The sequence below is a fragment of the Cyprinodon tularosa genome, unplaced genomic scaffold, assembly GCF_016077235.1.
Source record: "Cyprinodon tularosa strain WSP-4 unplaced genomic scaffold, ASM1607723v1 ctg639, whole genome shotgun sequence".
NCBI lineage: Eukaryota > Metazoa > Chordata > Actinopteri > Cyprinodontiformes > Cyprinodontidae > Cyprinodon > Cyprinodon tularosa.
In genome coordinates, this window is record NW_024039384.1 from 220,920 (window position 1) to 236,800 (window position 15,881).

Here is a 15,881-nt window from a genome sequence, read left to right on the forward strand (position 1 = left end):
TTCAAAACTGTTTATTTATTTCTTTTTTATTGTGAAGTGAACAAAGACTACACTCACAAGAATCCAGAGTGGAATAAAGGTTCCAACCACTGGGAGCAGGAACAAATAAAATCAAATGTAATGATGCACATCTCTGATGTTGCTGCTATTTTCAAATATCCATGACTGGAAAAATGTCCATAGTTGCATATTGGTTATTTATTCCCCAGTTTTATATTGTTAAAACACTTTACAGTATTTTATTGTTTATATTTCAACTCTTCCTATTATGTTATTCTTATAGATTTTTCTAAGGTCCACATTTGTGTGACCATTTTCAATAATCTTTCTGCTGCTGTAAATTTGCCCATTGTGGGAAAATAAAGAGATTTTCTATTCTATTCTATAAAGGGGTAGAAAGATATAAGTAAATCTAAACAATATATGTATAAAAAATATATCTGCAAAATCTCTAATATTCAACAACAAAAAATAGGAAGTTAAGCATATTGTGCAAAATAGCAATAAAAAGATGAAAATCCTATCAGATTTATAGTCCCCACCCTGCAAATATATTAGAATCTGTCCTTAAATTACAGCCAAACCCATTTACACAGTAACAGATTAAAACCTTTAGATAAACCAAACATTACCGCCACATATCTGACTCAATAACCATTAAAACAACTATTTTCATTCATTTCAGACGGAACTATTCACAGAGTTGTATTATATTAAACTGAACTTCCAATTTTCACCACTGTTCGGCGCCAAGTAACCTTTCCTCTGATCACAGCTTGCTTGGTCTCGCAATGAATCCTGGGATATCCAAGAATACCGAGGATACATCGGACCCGTCCTTCAAATCGGGCAAAAAGAAGGACGCATTTTAAGACCGCATAACGAGGACTCTTGGAATCCGACCAGACCTCGGCGCCGCGCTATGACGTAATCGGCCTTCGAATCCGGTCTTCTAAGGATGCGTCCTAGGTTTTCGGCCTATGAGCCTATGGCTCTGTTCGAAAACCTAGGACGCATCCTTAGAAGACCGGATTCGAAGGCCGATTACGTCATAGCGCGGCGCCGAGGTAAAACGTAATTTCCATCATATCTACCATAATTAAACACCCAGAGAAGTGCTGTCTTGTGTCATGGTACGTTTTTATAGAATCTACAGCCTCCTAGAAGGTCTGAATTGTTAGGCTGTTTTGTCAATTGTAAAAACAAAAAAAAAAAATAAAAACATAATGAGTGAAGCTTTTAACTCCTTAGCTGATTACCAAACATTCATACACAGTGTAGTTTGCACAGGATTTGATTGCACTGGTTCCTGTATTAGTGCCAGTAAACTAGTAATAACCTATTAGTGCCCCATTTTTTTTTTACTGGAATTGCATAGAGTAACTAATAAACACAGTTGTGAAATTCTTAGTTTACAGTAAATTTAAGATGCAATTTTAGTAGGGCCCATTCTTCATTACTTCAATTCTCTAAGAATCACCATAATATAAAAAAAGAATGTACACTGTGCGAAGGTTTTTCCAAATAACTAAAGATAAATTATTGTTATTCAGTAACATTCACCGTGCTTTAAAAAAAATCCACAATTTGCCACTTAGTTTCAGTTTCAAAATCTCACTCCAAGGTTTGGTAAAAAGTTGGTTTAAATCAAGATTAAAAACATATTTGTTCAGATAAGCCTTTGAATTAGCTGTTTAATCCTTATTAAAGTGTTCGGTGTAACTTTGGTTCCATTTGCTCAATCAGTTTCTGTTTTTAATCTTTTTAAATATATCATCCACTTATATTAATGTGTCACTGATTCTTTGTGTTCCTTCTATGCCACTGTAATTGTGCTTTTTTATTTGGTGCACTTTAAATAGTTTTCTCAAGAAATGCAAAGTATCAATAAACTTGTTGCTATAATCTATGACAGCTAAGCATCAGAGGGTCCCTATACTAGATGAAGCATTGTTGGAAGCACCCAGCATTCTTTACTACCTCCTTTCTCATTGTGACTGATGACAAACATCCACTTTACTTACAAATATTCTGTTCTGATTCAGCCTGTTTGTTTCTCCTAAAGTATTCATATCAAACTGTCCAAATTATTGTTTTATTTCTATTCTGCCGATTTCTGATGACAACCTGTCCGGTTCTTCTAGGTCAGGGGAGTGAAAGATTATAGCTACATCAATTAACTTGATTCAATCTTCATTTCACTCTCATTTTAGATAACTTTTTTTTTCTAAAATAAAGATTAAAACTTATTAAACAAACAACTTCCCTCTTTTCAGTCTCCAGAGATTTTTCCTTTTTTGGTATTCCCTGAATTTGTTTACATCTGCTCTGTTTGAAACGGAAGAAAAATAAAAAATTTGTGTTTTTAAAGGAGAAGTCCCGTCACATTCAGAATATAAACTTATGGAAGTGCTTTAAACATAAAATTATTACATACTGTTCAATAAACATGTTTTTAATTAAGAGTAATTTCTTTTTAATGTGCTTTACTGGAGGCATCCATGTTTGTCAAAGAACACTACTGCCACCTACTGGTTTGTGACGTCACGGTGCGGTATCGGCTGTTGATCAAGTCCCAGTGGAATAATCAATGATCCATTGATTATTCCTTGCTTATCGGACCTTTCTGTTGATCCAGAAAATTCTAAAGATTGTTTATTTCTTTTGGGCCCATTTAGAAGAATTTTATTCAACTGCCATCAAGTAAAACAGATATGAAATAACAGGAGATCATCGCTAAAAACAGACCAGAAAGAAAAGAGTCTTAATTTACCTTAATCTTAATTTATTAAAAGAAATGTAGCAGCTCACAGCAGGATTTCTGTCTTTTTATAGTCAATAAATAAAGAAATCTTACTGGTACTGCCCTTTGGGTCATTTGCCGGACAGACAACCACACTGTAGAATCAGGAAAGGATGAAATGCTGGATTTTAAAGTCTTTGTAAGTGTTTCATAGAATGTCTTTCCTTCTTAACCGTGTTCTTATTTCACAGGTTAAAGAAGATAACAAAAAAAGAATAGAGTGAATAAACAAAACTTTATGCAGAAATGATTAAAAATAGAATATAGAGAATATCTCTGAACCCATTGGCTGGATCAGAGCCAAATCATTTTCTAAAACCAACAAAAACTACTGTTTCGACCTTAAAGGATGAATAAGTCCTGAAATGCTTCTTTGTCTCCCAACAGAAGCAAGATCCTGTTTTTATACTGAGAACCAGCTGGAAGTCCAGCTGAGACATAGAGGATTCTGTTGGACAATCTGTCCCCTTCTGGATTTAAACCCAGCTTCTTGTCCCTCAGAAACGCGGAGCTGGATGCTGCTGGAGGTTTGCAGATGGAGGAGGAGGTGGATGGTTGGAAGAAAGCTGTTCGCCGCTGAATTTGTCGCCAAGCATACGGAGCGCTGTGTTTGAAAAGTCCCTCAGAACTTCCACCGTCTCCCTCTGCAGCTGCAGGGACTCCTGCACAAACTCCTGCTGGCTCTCCACCAGCAGCTGCACGGACTGCGCCAGCATTTCCATGGACTGGGACACCGACGTCAGGAGCATTCGACCCGCCCGCTGCTGCTGGAGGCTCTGGGAGGCCAGCTGGGCCACCTGCGCCTGGGACTGGCGCTGAGATGACCCAGGAGGCAGCAGGTTGGAGGAGGAGGCGTTTGAAGAGGAGGGGGGAGGAGGAGGGGAGGGGGGAGGAGGAGGAGGGAAGGAGGAAGAGGAGTGTGGTGTGGGATGAAGAGCCCCATTAGTTGCAACTGATGAGGAGGAAGGACGGAGGAGCAAAGGAGGCATCCTGGAGCCTCCAGGAGATAATGGAGGAGCTGCAGAGAAGGAGGTAGAGACAGCAGCATCTGAGGGGAAACTGGAGGAGGAGACTGCATGAGGGGAGCTCTGGATGTGGTTCTGGTTCTGATGGGTCCTGGAGTACGTGTGGATGACTCTTTGCCTGGAGTCTCTGGCCAAAAGGTCCTGGGAGGAAGCAGCTGGAGAAGAAAAGCACTAAAACTTAGTCTGGTCTTCCGTGTCTTAGCGCCACACTGAACAGAACCAATCGGGTTTCAGGCAGATTCAACTTTTCTTATGTTAAAGAAGAAGAACAAACATTCTTCATCTTCTTACCTTCATCATCAGCCTGGCTGAACTCTGGAGAGGAACCCATCAGCTCTTCTGTGGAACATCAGAAACATCGTGTCACCAAAAACAGAACCTTTGGAACCAATCTGACCATGCCCATGGTTCCAGTTAACTCTCAATGTTTCCTTCTTTCATCCAAACAGAACCAGCTGATCCAGAGGGTCAGACGCCACAGAGGAAACCCACAAACAGACCCACCCTGTGTAGAACCACTCTGCATCTCTCCCCTCTGGGTCTATTCGTTCGGTGTCTAATTGTTGAAATCCTTTAAAGACATATTTTTAAATTTTTTTATGCATTTTCCGCTCATTTTACACAAGTGTTAAAGGTTTAAGAGAGTTACAAACATTAATAAATGACAAAGTAAAACATAAATAGCTGGATGAAAATAAGATAAGTTAAATAATGAATAAATGGAGTTAATTACAATGAAATAAATCTCAAATGTCAGAAACTTCTCCCGTCTCTTGAGCCCAATTTTGGACTGTGGAAGTTCTGGTCCAGCCCGTTTAAAGATGGAAGCGGAAACACAAAAGTTAACTCTGCAATGATCGAATCAACTGGGCTGACAGAACACGGACTTACCGAGTTCTTTCTCTGATGAGGAGTGAGGCGACTTGTCGAAGGAGAGAACTCCTCTGTTAGACTCTGAGTTCTCACTCAGGCTCAGGTAGGAATAGGGGGCTGCGTTCAGGAACTGACCTTTCTGGAAAGTCTTTGGAAAATCCTCATCGGGACTCATGTCCTGATCGTTCTCGCCATCTAAGAACCCGAACATGAAAGCAGTTAAAGTACCAGCTGGAGCCTTGGTTAGATCTGAAGTTAGATTTGATTGTTCGCTGCCTGAAATGGCAAAGTTTCTTCAGAAGCCCACAGCAGACAAATCACAAAGATCCAGTTTTTAAGCAGCTACAGGCAGGTCAGCTACTTCTGAAGTTAGCTCAGTTTAACTTAGGAGGTTTTTACTTTTAGTTCTTGTCACCATCAAACAGATTTTAATATCAGATCAGAACCAGGCAGCGGGTTTTCAGCCATTGGTTCATTTTTAAGGCTAAAGCGGTGACCCAAAGGAACGTCTTCCAACCTCATAATCCAGCATCCAGGGTTTGTGATGATCACTCACCCACTCCGGGGCACTTGACCCCTTAAACTGGATAAGTTTCTAGTAAGACCAGTGAATTTAAGCGCAAAAAACAGGATCTGAATAGGACTTTGGTCCAGACTTTAACTAGGCCGCTTCAGGACATTATTCAGAGGTCTTTTTGCCATGCTTTGGATCACTGTTCTGCTGCAGAACCATAGTGTGATGTGGGATGTTCTGGTCAGGAGCAGATTCTTCAAAGCAAACCCAGAAAATCCCACCACCATGTCAGACTGTAGGTGTTATGTTCTGGTTTTCTTTGGTCACATATGGTCCACTTCTGATTCATCTGTTCACAGAATATTTGAGAGGCTGCTTGCTGCAGGACCACTACCTGGAGAAGAACAGGACTGATGCATCTTCAATCCTAACTAGCAGTGTCGTTTTGAGGCTGGGCTGGATAAGTCCAGCAGTTGAGGAGCTGAGTAATTATTGGCAAGCTACAACTGGGCAGACACTTGGAGTTTGGTTTAAAAAAAAACCCATTACAGCAGCAATAAAGTAAAAAATCTTTGCGTTATTTTTGGTCAGACCAGGTTTTAAATCAAAGACGTCTCGAGATTTTCCTTCTTTCATCTCCGGAATATGGTGAAAATAAGCAATACCTTATCCAGGTGTGATGCCGAGAACCATATTGTAATTCTTTACTATCATGGAGTTAAAAGCCTTCAGCTGATCCAAAATGCTGCAGCAGAGTTGGGATGAAATTTAAAAAGAGAGAGCATATCTCCCATATCTTAGCTTCTCTTCATTGGCTTCCTATTAAATCCAAAATAGAATTTAAAATCCTTCTTCTCACACATAAAGCCTTAAATGGCCAAGCTCCATGTTACATCAGAGATCTGATAGTTTATGTTCCTAACAGAGCACTTCCCTCTCAACCAGTTTTAGTCAGCGAGGCAGACAACCTGTCTATTTTTAAGGCTTAAAACTTTACTTTTTTTAAAAGCTAATAGAGTGGCTCAGGTTATCATGAGCCATTTCTAGGGGTGTAAATAATAATCGTTTTGTATTGATGCATCGATCCAACAGCCGACGATCCGATGCATCGATACGTCCGCAAGAGAATCGATTCATGTTTTTTTCCCCCTCTGTTCTATTTTTATCCATTTGCTCCTGGACGTAATTCTCCATCCCATGCTGTGGTGGCGCTAAACCTATTTTGCCCTCCTACCTCGCTTCCTGGTTATACTCTTACAGCAGTGTGTTGCAGTGAGCTTGACACAGACATTTTTGCTTTATGAAACAATTCCGGGTTGGGTCGGAATAAAGAATGAAGTTCAATTTTCCCCACTCAGCTTATTTTGATCTAACATCAACCTTTTTTTAATGACGTGAAATGTTTGAATGTGATTAAAAACCCTAAATGAACTGATCAATAAGAAGGTAAATACTGTTCCCAGCTCTGTAGACGATTACGTTCAGACTTCTTCTAACCTCTGTTAGGACTCATCATCAGGATCCTGTGGACCATCCTCTCCACTGGGCCCAGTTTCTTCTTCCTCAGGTTGGGGCCGTTGGGGCCCCTCAGGGCCAACATCCGGCGCTTTCCGTCACATTTAAGGTCGGCCCACTTCTTCATGATCTGACGAACCTGTGAAACCAGCAGAAAGCAGAAATCCTTTGAATGGATGAACTCCAGGTCAGGTGGATTCATTCATAGCGATAAAGCTCAGCGGACCTCTCTGTGGTTCTCTCCCAAACCGTTGATCTGATCTGTGATTTCTGCCCACTTCTGTTTCTTCAAATCCACCGACACGCCGCAGTTAAACTTCTCTGGAGGGAAAAAAAACACTCAAATGGGACATTTTCATATAAACAAACAGCGATGAATAGTGATGCCCTTTAGAACATGACCTGGTATCATTCCCCCACTGCTCCTTTTTAATTCTCTTTTAATGCTCTTAGAAATAATTGTAATGCCATCAACAAGTACCCATGGCTCTCGTGTGTGTATATATATATATATATATATATATATATATATATATATATACACATACACCGGTATATATATATATATATATATATATATATAGCGGATCAGCAGAAGCTCCTGCTCCTTCCTAAAAACCTCCCCTTCCTCTGCCAACGTCTAAATTATGTCATCCTCAACTCTTTAGGTTTCAACATTTCTTATATATTAATATATCATATTAAATGTCCATGCGCCCTAATCATTATATATGGGACTATATAGTGGATACAGCATTTTAAATGAGTTTTTGAACTTCTGCTGGATGAAAAAGGAGTGGATTCCAAATTTCCCAAAATGCACTTTGAAAAGTAGTGATCATCCATGCTCACTAATCGAGCAGATATATCCTGGAACAATTTGTAAAGCATCATGGGATTGGTTGTCACAGCTACCCGCTGACGCCTATGGCTGTCACTTCCCGACACGACATGCAGAGTCACGTGACCAATGGGGAGTGAAAAGCAGTGACCATCTGTCCCAGAGGTCATTAAACCGAGTTCACTATAAAGTCCACTATATACTCCCTGCTCTATATAGTGATTGAGGGATCAGGGGTTATGACGGACGTTCGGACACAGCCAGAGATCCTGTTTCACATTTAGGGGTCAATGGGTCAACTTACTGAGGAGGATGTGTCTGTTCTTCTTCACCTCGTCCAGAAGCATCTTGACCTCTGTGTATGAGAACCTGGGTTTGGGTTTTAACCCTTCCTTTACTCCTCTCTGTGAAAACTCTTCATCCTCTTCACCCCACATGACTTCCGCGGCGCTCGGCTCCATCATCGTACTCCTTTCTGGAGAGTCCATCTGAACACAGTTGAGCGCCGAGTCCATAATCTACAGGGACCTAAAGTGAAGCGGAGTCAGAGAGGAATGATGGATGAGAAAGAGAGAAGAGAAGAAGGTCATCCTTATCTGTAGTTGAGGCAGTCACAGTGGAAGACGTGGACTGACTACAACCCTAAACAACATGGATACCAAAATAACTCAATTATCAAAATCTTCTGATGAACATATACAGCTGTTTGTTTTTTTTTGGTGGCTGTTTGGTGCGGCTGGTCGACCATAGTCTGCCAGACAGAGCCCGAAGCTTTCTTTCTGAAATGGGTTGTTGTGTGATGACTTCATTATCCTTATTTTTCAACTTTATTCTCTTAATTTTATCACTTTATTCTCGAAAGAAAAATCTCTAGCCTGGCCCAACTACTCCATTGTATATTTGTCATGTTGTTACGGTAATATTGTTTTTTTTCTAACCAATATAGCACTTCCTCCCTCTGCTCTGATCATGACTCAAATGATGCCTGAACCTCTTTCTGTTTCTATGCATCAAACCAAAGGAAACATTTCGTGTGCAGAAAGTTCCCTTACATAAAAAAAATAAGCATCACATCTGTTCTTGAGGGATGATGTCTCATTTCAGTCAGTAAAAGGAAACGGCTTGGATCAAACTAAATGACCCAGATTTTCTTTTGCTTTGAATATATTCTGATCTGCGCCACAGTTTAGTTTCTCAGATGCTCCAGCTTCCTCTCACTTCTTTCTGGTATTAACAAAAGGATGTAATAAATATTCATGGCAAACATGACTCTTTGCTCACAGGATGCGTCCCTTAAATTAATCACATCTCATCGCGTAAAACAAAGCAGACAGCTGTGCCACTACTCTACAGTCTCACTTTGATATCAGAGCACTAAAATCAAAAGAACTTCATTCTCGATAAGCTCCATTTCCAACTGCACAAACAAATGTCACCATAAACTTTCCATTTGTTTGATAAAAACAGTCCATTATCTTCTGTAGGTGCTGCTGATTTGATGCAACAAAAACTCACAATAAATAATCTGGCTTTTGATATTTCAGAGGGAAATTATACTATTTCCTTCCATAATTATCATGTTATGCATTAATACTTTGTGGTAATTTTGTGTCAAAATTCTGACAATCTTAGAGTCAGATCTTTATTTGCTATTTGATGTAAGAGAGGGGCAAAAGGGTTAATAAATGTCCACAAACTAGAGGGTAATCTAGTTTAATGGTGTTCATAGTCAGTAGCTGACAGCAGGGTTTAATAACTAAGCAGCAAAAGATGAGGGGTCCCTTTCACAAAGCAGGTTTAACTAACTTAAATTCAAACCTCAACTTTAAATTTATCTAGCTTAATTATGGGAACTCTGAGTTTTTGGTTTCACAACTGCTGCTATGAATTAGCTCATCAACCCTAGATAGGTTCACTCAGAGTTGAACACTTGTGTAACGAGTGTGAGAAGCCATGCGAGAAATCACCATGACAACAGGAACTGCTTATTTCACACTGGAACTAGAGATTTTAATTGAGAATGAAAAAGAATGGGGGGGGGGGGGAATGGAGAATGTTCTTCTCTTCTTGAAGTATTCCCTGGATAATAAAAGAAAAGATTTCTACAAGAGCAAATTTATTTTGTTATTCCATGGATGGGAACTGATGCCCATGATCTTATGCAACTCTCTTCAATACAAGCCATGTGATAAATTGCACATTATATTTGCATTTTCAAATTATACAAGTTATATTTCTAATTTCTTAAAGCTTGAATTACTGCATATTTTAAAAGCATTTCTTGAGTCCTTGAGCTCTGAGAGTTGCGTAGAATCCATTAGGAATACTGTGTTGGCATTTGTATTGATGTACAGCCAGAAACTGACAAAGGAATAATCAATTAATGGATTATCTGTTTACAAATGTTAGGGTTAAAGCCTTGTACTCTAAGATAAATACAGTTTATTAAACCCCCTGTCATACCATGACAATTTAGACCAGCATTTGCCTGACGTATGAAAAATCGAGCAAAAACGCTGGCATACGTTGGATAAGTTATGGATCAGTTTTTATGAGCACGCTAAAACACGCTGGCACACATCGACATACTGCAAATATGCTGCGGTCAACACAATCCCAAGGTGAAATGTAGCATTGTCTGCAATTCTGATCCAGTTTGAAGATGAGCTGCAGGAATAAGGTTTGTTTCAAAGACTGGAGAATTCAAAATGTATATATCGTTGCAGACCACTAACTGGCAAACACCAGAAAGGCTAAGATGCCTTTGTTAAGAACCTCATTTGATGAGTCAGAATGATCATTCAAGATATCTAAAATAAAAAGTCCGTCTAGATTTTAAAAATGTTCAAGGTATCTCTAAATATTTTTGAGATTCTCCAAAGGAATTTTAACAAGTCAAAAATATAATTCTAGATCTCTTTAATGTTGAGGACTGCTTTGAGTTTTAATTGCAGGAACAGAGACAGAGGCAAACGTGACGCTAATTGGCTGAAGAGCGGTTATGTGGGCGGGGTTTAAGCGGACAGACACAAGGCTAAGCAGACTCACGACGATGTCCCTAAAGTGAAAGCACCTGCTGAGGTCAAAGCTGAATGTTGCTGTGATTTGCTCATGCTGGCTCAGTCCCAATCCGCCCCTAAAGACTAATCCTAAACACTGGCCCTAAACACTAACCCTAAATACTAGCCCCAAGCACTAACCCTAAACCCTCCATCTGCATGTTCCCTGGAGGGTCCGTTACATTAAGGATTGTCCCAAACCACCTAGTGGTCAGCATCAGTTCAAACTCGCTACGTTCAGGGAGCGGGCGTAATGGCGAGCTAGCTGCAGAGGAAACATTACCATTCAAATGTAGGGGTGTGGGAAATAATCGTTTTGGTGATATATGTTGATATTCGGCTGCCCAATATAATATCGATCTTTCACTTCTTAGTATCGATTAAAAAAAAAAAAAAAAAAGGGCTACCTCTGCACCACCACTCTGGCAGAAAGCGCTGTGAAACCCTTTAACTGTGCGTGCAGCACAAAATCTGTATTTGAGGCAGTCACAGTGGAAGAAAACCCCAAACAACATGGATAATAATACCTAATCAATATTTTCTGATGAAAATACACAGAACTTGCTGTTTTATCTCATCATTTGATTTTGATAGCAGGGGAAAATATGGCAATATATAGTGATAATGCAATATCGTGATAATATCGTATCGTGACCCAAGTATCGCGATATGTATCGAATCGCAACACTCATGCCAATACTCACCTCTATTCAAATGTAAGTTCTGCTGGTTTGCTGCCTCTTTGTCTCAATAACAAAAAATCCCAGGTCAGGAAAAAATGTAAAAGTATAACTAGTTCCTTTTTTAAGTAACACACACAGAACTACTGGTTCACATTTGCTGATCAATTATTGAAGAACAAAGATTAGCCTACGTTCAACACTAGGGGGCAGCAGCGTTTTTTCATCAACAATGATGAAATTATTTCGTTGACGCCCTTTTTTTTCATGATAACGAGAACTGATTAGTTAAACATGGATCTTTGATAAAGAAAACTTGAGCCGACTAAAACGATCACATATTGTAATGACTTAAATGACGTAAATGCAGCTAAAACTATTAATAGTTTTCATCCTGAAGACTAAGACTAAATCTAAGATGGCTGTAAAAAAAAAAACACTAGGGGGGCAGTACAACAGTGTTAAAGATAGCCATGATGATAGCCATGGGAGATGTTAAAAAAAAAAAAAAAAAAAACAGACCTGAAGATAATAAAGGAGACGCTGCTGTTATTATACATGAGACAGATAATAAGCAACAAAACAGATTAAGCCGATGAGCGGCAGGATGGGCATCCCGTGGTCATCAGTGGTAGTGGTTTCTATGCGTTCATATTGAACCAAAATGAAGCGAGTGATTTCCATATTATCCCTGCATAGTAACGCTCGCTGATGGGAAAGATGAGTTTCAAGCAAATATCTTCCAAGCACACAATCACAGAGAAGTTCCACTGAAAACACAGAGAGAACAGACCGAGATCTCCTGGAAGCTGAGAATCTGGACTTCTCTGTTAATTCGCCTGATGTTAACCAATCAGGGCCTGGGAGTCGTTTAGCCTTAAAGCTTCATATGTTTTCTATGCTATCTTTGTGTTAAGGGACTTCATTATTTCAATTATTTCATATGTCCAGGCCGATGCCAATTTAAAGAAATATATCTTAGCAGTGGTGTATTTATAGCCTGTTTCTATCCAGAGGATTTCAATATGGGTCAGAGAGCCTAAGATTAATTTCTTATGATAGGGTTTAACTTTTAATTTGGCCCAGACAGAGGATTACAGCAGGATTCATTGTGTGTTGTGGCTGGTAATGTAATGTAAATCCATTTATTGTCCCATGATTGGGATATTTGTTCTCTGCATTTGACCCATCCTCTTGGGGAGCAGTGGGCTGCCACTGTGTGGCACCTGGGGAGGAATCAGGGTTTAAGGGTCTTGCTCAGGAACCCAGAGTAGAGACTGTGGGGATGGAACCTGGGTACTTGTACCTTCTCAGAGCACAAGCGCACTGGTCTGACCAATAGGCCAACTCTCCCTTATTGGTTCCAATAGTACAGCTGCCTTAAATGCTATTTACTGGTTCACAAAGTCATAAAGTTAAGTGTTCTGAGAGCAATCTAAGTACATTATACAATTTTATGTTTGATTTTAACATGAATTTTTAAAATGTCTATACATTGTACTTTCAGAAGCAAATTGTCTTCATCTTTACAATAATTGAATATTTTAAAAGATTTTTTCAGTGTTTTGAGATGTTTTAAAATTATACGCCTTATCCTCAAACTAACCGTGTTTTTATTTTCTCTTAATGTAATAATTTGTTGACCACCCATTCTTGTATTTTTGCATGTCTCTCAAGGCTGTATTAAAAACACTCCTTTTATAAATCATATAATTTTCTGCAGTTATAAATCTGACCTTTAAGCATATTTACTCAAATCAAAGGGCAAAACCTAAATAAAAGAATGTTTACCATAAAAATAAACTGATGGTAAAAATCTCAGTTAATCTAGTTAATGTAGAAATGTGCTGGTTTAAGTGAATATTATATTTTTGACTATATCTTGTATATAAAAGAGTTTATTTCTTAACTTAGAATAATCCAAGTCTAAAGCCCGTTATATGGCTGCTGTTAACAGTTTGCGCATTTGTTAACGAGCTAATTCATCTGATTTAAAGTGAACGTTGCTTTGGGTCACGTGTTCAGCGTGAGCCAATCAGCAGCAGCGCTGCTGTGTCTTTGTTGAGCCTGTCCTCCTCCTGATGGTTCAGTCGGGGAGAGGTCTTCAGACACCACTACGGTTTACATGGCCACGCCGCTTTTTTTTAAGGCTTGAAAAAATCGTGAACCTTTCGGTATTGACCAACTTGCTTATCTAGAATGTTTCGGTAAAACCGATGTTAGGTTTTCGGCGTTATTCGGAGGTTTCATCGCGGCTCGCGGCGGCAAACATGGAGGACAGCGTCACCGTTTTTTTATGGAGCGGCTCGCGCATTCTTCTCTTTTATGTAGCTTAAACATGTTCGTTTATTTCAAACGAACACTAGTTTGGTCAGTATTGTAAACAACAGAGAGTGGGAAATAATTACCAGAAAAGTAAAAATGGCGCAGACCTCCACCTTCTTCCTGTGCGGTTCTCCCGAAAGTTCGGAGTGACGCGAAATGCGCAGACTCCGCTGTCAGCGGACCTATTTCCTCCCCCCCTCCCTCTTGTTTTGGACGCGCAACATTTTGACCCAGCTGCACGCCCCCTGCTGGCATGGAAACTGTTAACACCAACCACTACATTTCCATCCAAAACAGACAAACAACTCAATGATTCATTTTTTTAATTTGATCTTTCACAAGTATTGATTTTATTTTAGAAACAGAACATCAAAATTAGCTTTCTTTGCAATAAGTCTTGAGTATAGCTCTTCTGTAAATGTCATGCGATAACTACAGGGGAAAACCAAATAAAACCTTAAAAGGAATGCTTTCGCAGACACAATTTTTCTGAAAACATACTCCTATCAGAAGATGTCGTTAGCATTATAAGGTTGAATTTCCTTTTCGCCGTTAATGTTTGAATTATGTCGAATGCATAAAAATTTGTTTTCCACCGATATAGTGACTAAGAAATGTTTTTACGACGAAAGGGATTTTTGTTTCTAAAACAAACTAAAATATTAATCATTTTATCAACCCCAAACTTTATAAATGCAACTAATCAAAAAATCCTAAGAAAAAAATTTAAATGGGATCTTGTCCATTTTTCTAGAGTATCCTCTAAAAATCAAACATCTGGTTTTTCATAGTAATGACGTATATATATATATATTTGCCTTTTAATCAGTAGAATTCTTAATTATTTGGCTGCTGTTTAAATGGCTTGGAGTCATCCATACCTTTCAGCTCCCATTTCAAAAGCTGGATGACAGAAAGAGGATGGGTGGCCTGGAAGATGCAGTTCCATGTTTGTCCGCTTGGTGTCCTCAGAGTTCTTTCTTTCATGAGAAATGCGTACTTACCTTCTGCACGCAATACCCAACTGAATCTGAAGAGGGCGCCGTAATACACGTGTTTTCAACCACTTGGGAACATGTGATACAGTAAAACGAGCTGCTGTGGATAGAGCTGACCAATATTGGAGAAAATGGGGACTGAACCTATGGTTGAGAACATCAAGATGTATTCTAATAAAAGGGAAAATGTGCACTCAACATTCCACGAAGCATGATGCCTCATGTTAATCGTTCTGCATTTGTCCATCTCTATCATCTGGTTGAGCTGTCAGGTGATAGTAGTGGTGATAGAGCTGCTGCAGGGGCTCACTTTCCCTGCAGGGATCATTACTGTGACCTGCTAAGTGACCTGGGGATACCTTATTGGAGCAAATTTGATACAATTAAAACTCCACAGTAAAATTAAAGCACTATGCTCCAAAGGAAGAGTCAACAATAGTTATCCTGTTGGCCACCAACTAAAAAACAGTCCCAATAAAGAATTAGAAATGAACAAAAACATAAAGAAGTGCAGTTGAAGTTCTCCACTGAAAAAACAGACTAAGTAGCTCAGCTTATTCAATTCATTTCATTTTTATTTAATAGTGCCAATTCACAACAAATGTCATCTCAAGGCACTTTACAGTTCACGGGATGATACAGTCAAATTCAGTCAAAGTTTCCATCTAAGGAAAATCAGTTGATTGCATCGACTCATTGAATCAAAGGCAGTCCCTCACTTATTCAGTCCTGTGCTCCTATCGCTTCATCAGGTTGTTTGCCTTCTGGTTGGCGGCTTCAATGCGGGAAACATTAACGTTGGCCTGCACAGAGAGGAGAGAGAAATAAATCAGGATTCAGTTTGCTTCATTGCATCAGCTGATGGCACAGCTTCACAAAATTAAGTTAACCATAATTACCAGGGAGGAAGAAAGCAAATTATTATTTTTTTGTTTGTTTTTTTACACTTATATGAATGAAAATATAAAAATTTTCTATGCATCTTTGTTATGCCCTTGGTTCAGTGCTCTGTGGAGCCATATTTAGGAGCGATTCCAGATGCAGGTGATTTTGGGAGATGCTTAAAGTGTGGGATACTGTTTCAGAACCTTGCCCTGCTTTAAAACCTCTAGAACTTCCTCTGTCTTTGAGGTTCCTTGGTCTTTTTCTCTAAGGAACCTCTGAGGTCAGAAACATTTGCAGTTACTCATATTGAATTACACAGCTGATCCATTATGGTAATTCTAAAAAGCAGTTTCTTGTGAAACA

General features: G+C 39.2%; 2 protein-coding genes across 4 annotated transcripts in view; both read right to left on the reverse strand.

The window, feature by feature from the left end:
- Window positions 1–2,669: 2,669 nt before the first annotated feature.
- Window positions 2,670–13,827, reverse strand: LOC119798860 (nuclear apoptosis-inducing factor 1-like). 2 transcript variants are annotated; one of them, XM_038308512.1, is made up of 7 exons: window positions 13,719–13,827; window positions 7,876–8,099; window positions 6,957–7,051; window positions 6,713–6,869; window positions 4,837–4,896; window positions 4,120–4,167; window positions 2,670–3,983 (listed from the first exon to the last, which is right to left on the reverse strand). In XM_038308512.1, the coding sequence occupies exons 2-7, from the start codon at window positions 8,084–8,086 to the stop codon at window positions 3,301–3,303; spliced, it is 1,254 nt and encodes a 417-aa protein (XP_038164440.1). In that variant the 5' UTR covers window positions 8,087–8,099; window positions 13,719–13,827; the 3' UTR covers window positions 2,670–3,300. The 2 variants fall into 2 exon arrangements, with proteins under 2 accessions (XP_038164440.1, XP_038164439.1); XM_038308511.1 differs by having other exon boundaries at window positions 4,720–4,896.
- Window positions 13,828–15,190: 1,363 nt separating this feature from the next.
- LOC119798854 (synaptosomal-associated protein 25-like) overlaps window positions 15,191–15,881 on the reverse strand; it is a 28,967-nt gene continuing 28,276 nt past the window's right edge. For both annotated transcript variants that reach the window (XM_038308505.1, XM_038308504.1), the window contains exon 8: window positions 15,191–15,436. In XM_038308505.1, the coding sequence (XP_038164433.1) occupies window positions 15,371–15,436 (66 nt within the window). In that variant the 3' untranslated portion in view covers window positions 15,191–15,370. The remainder of the gene's footprint in view (window positions 15,437–15,881) is intronic.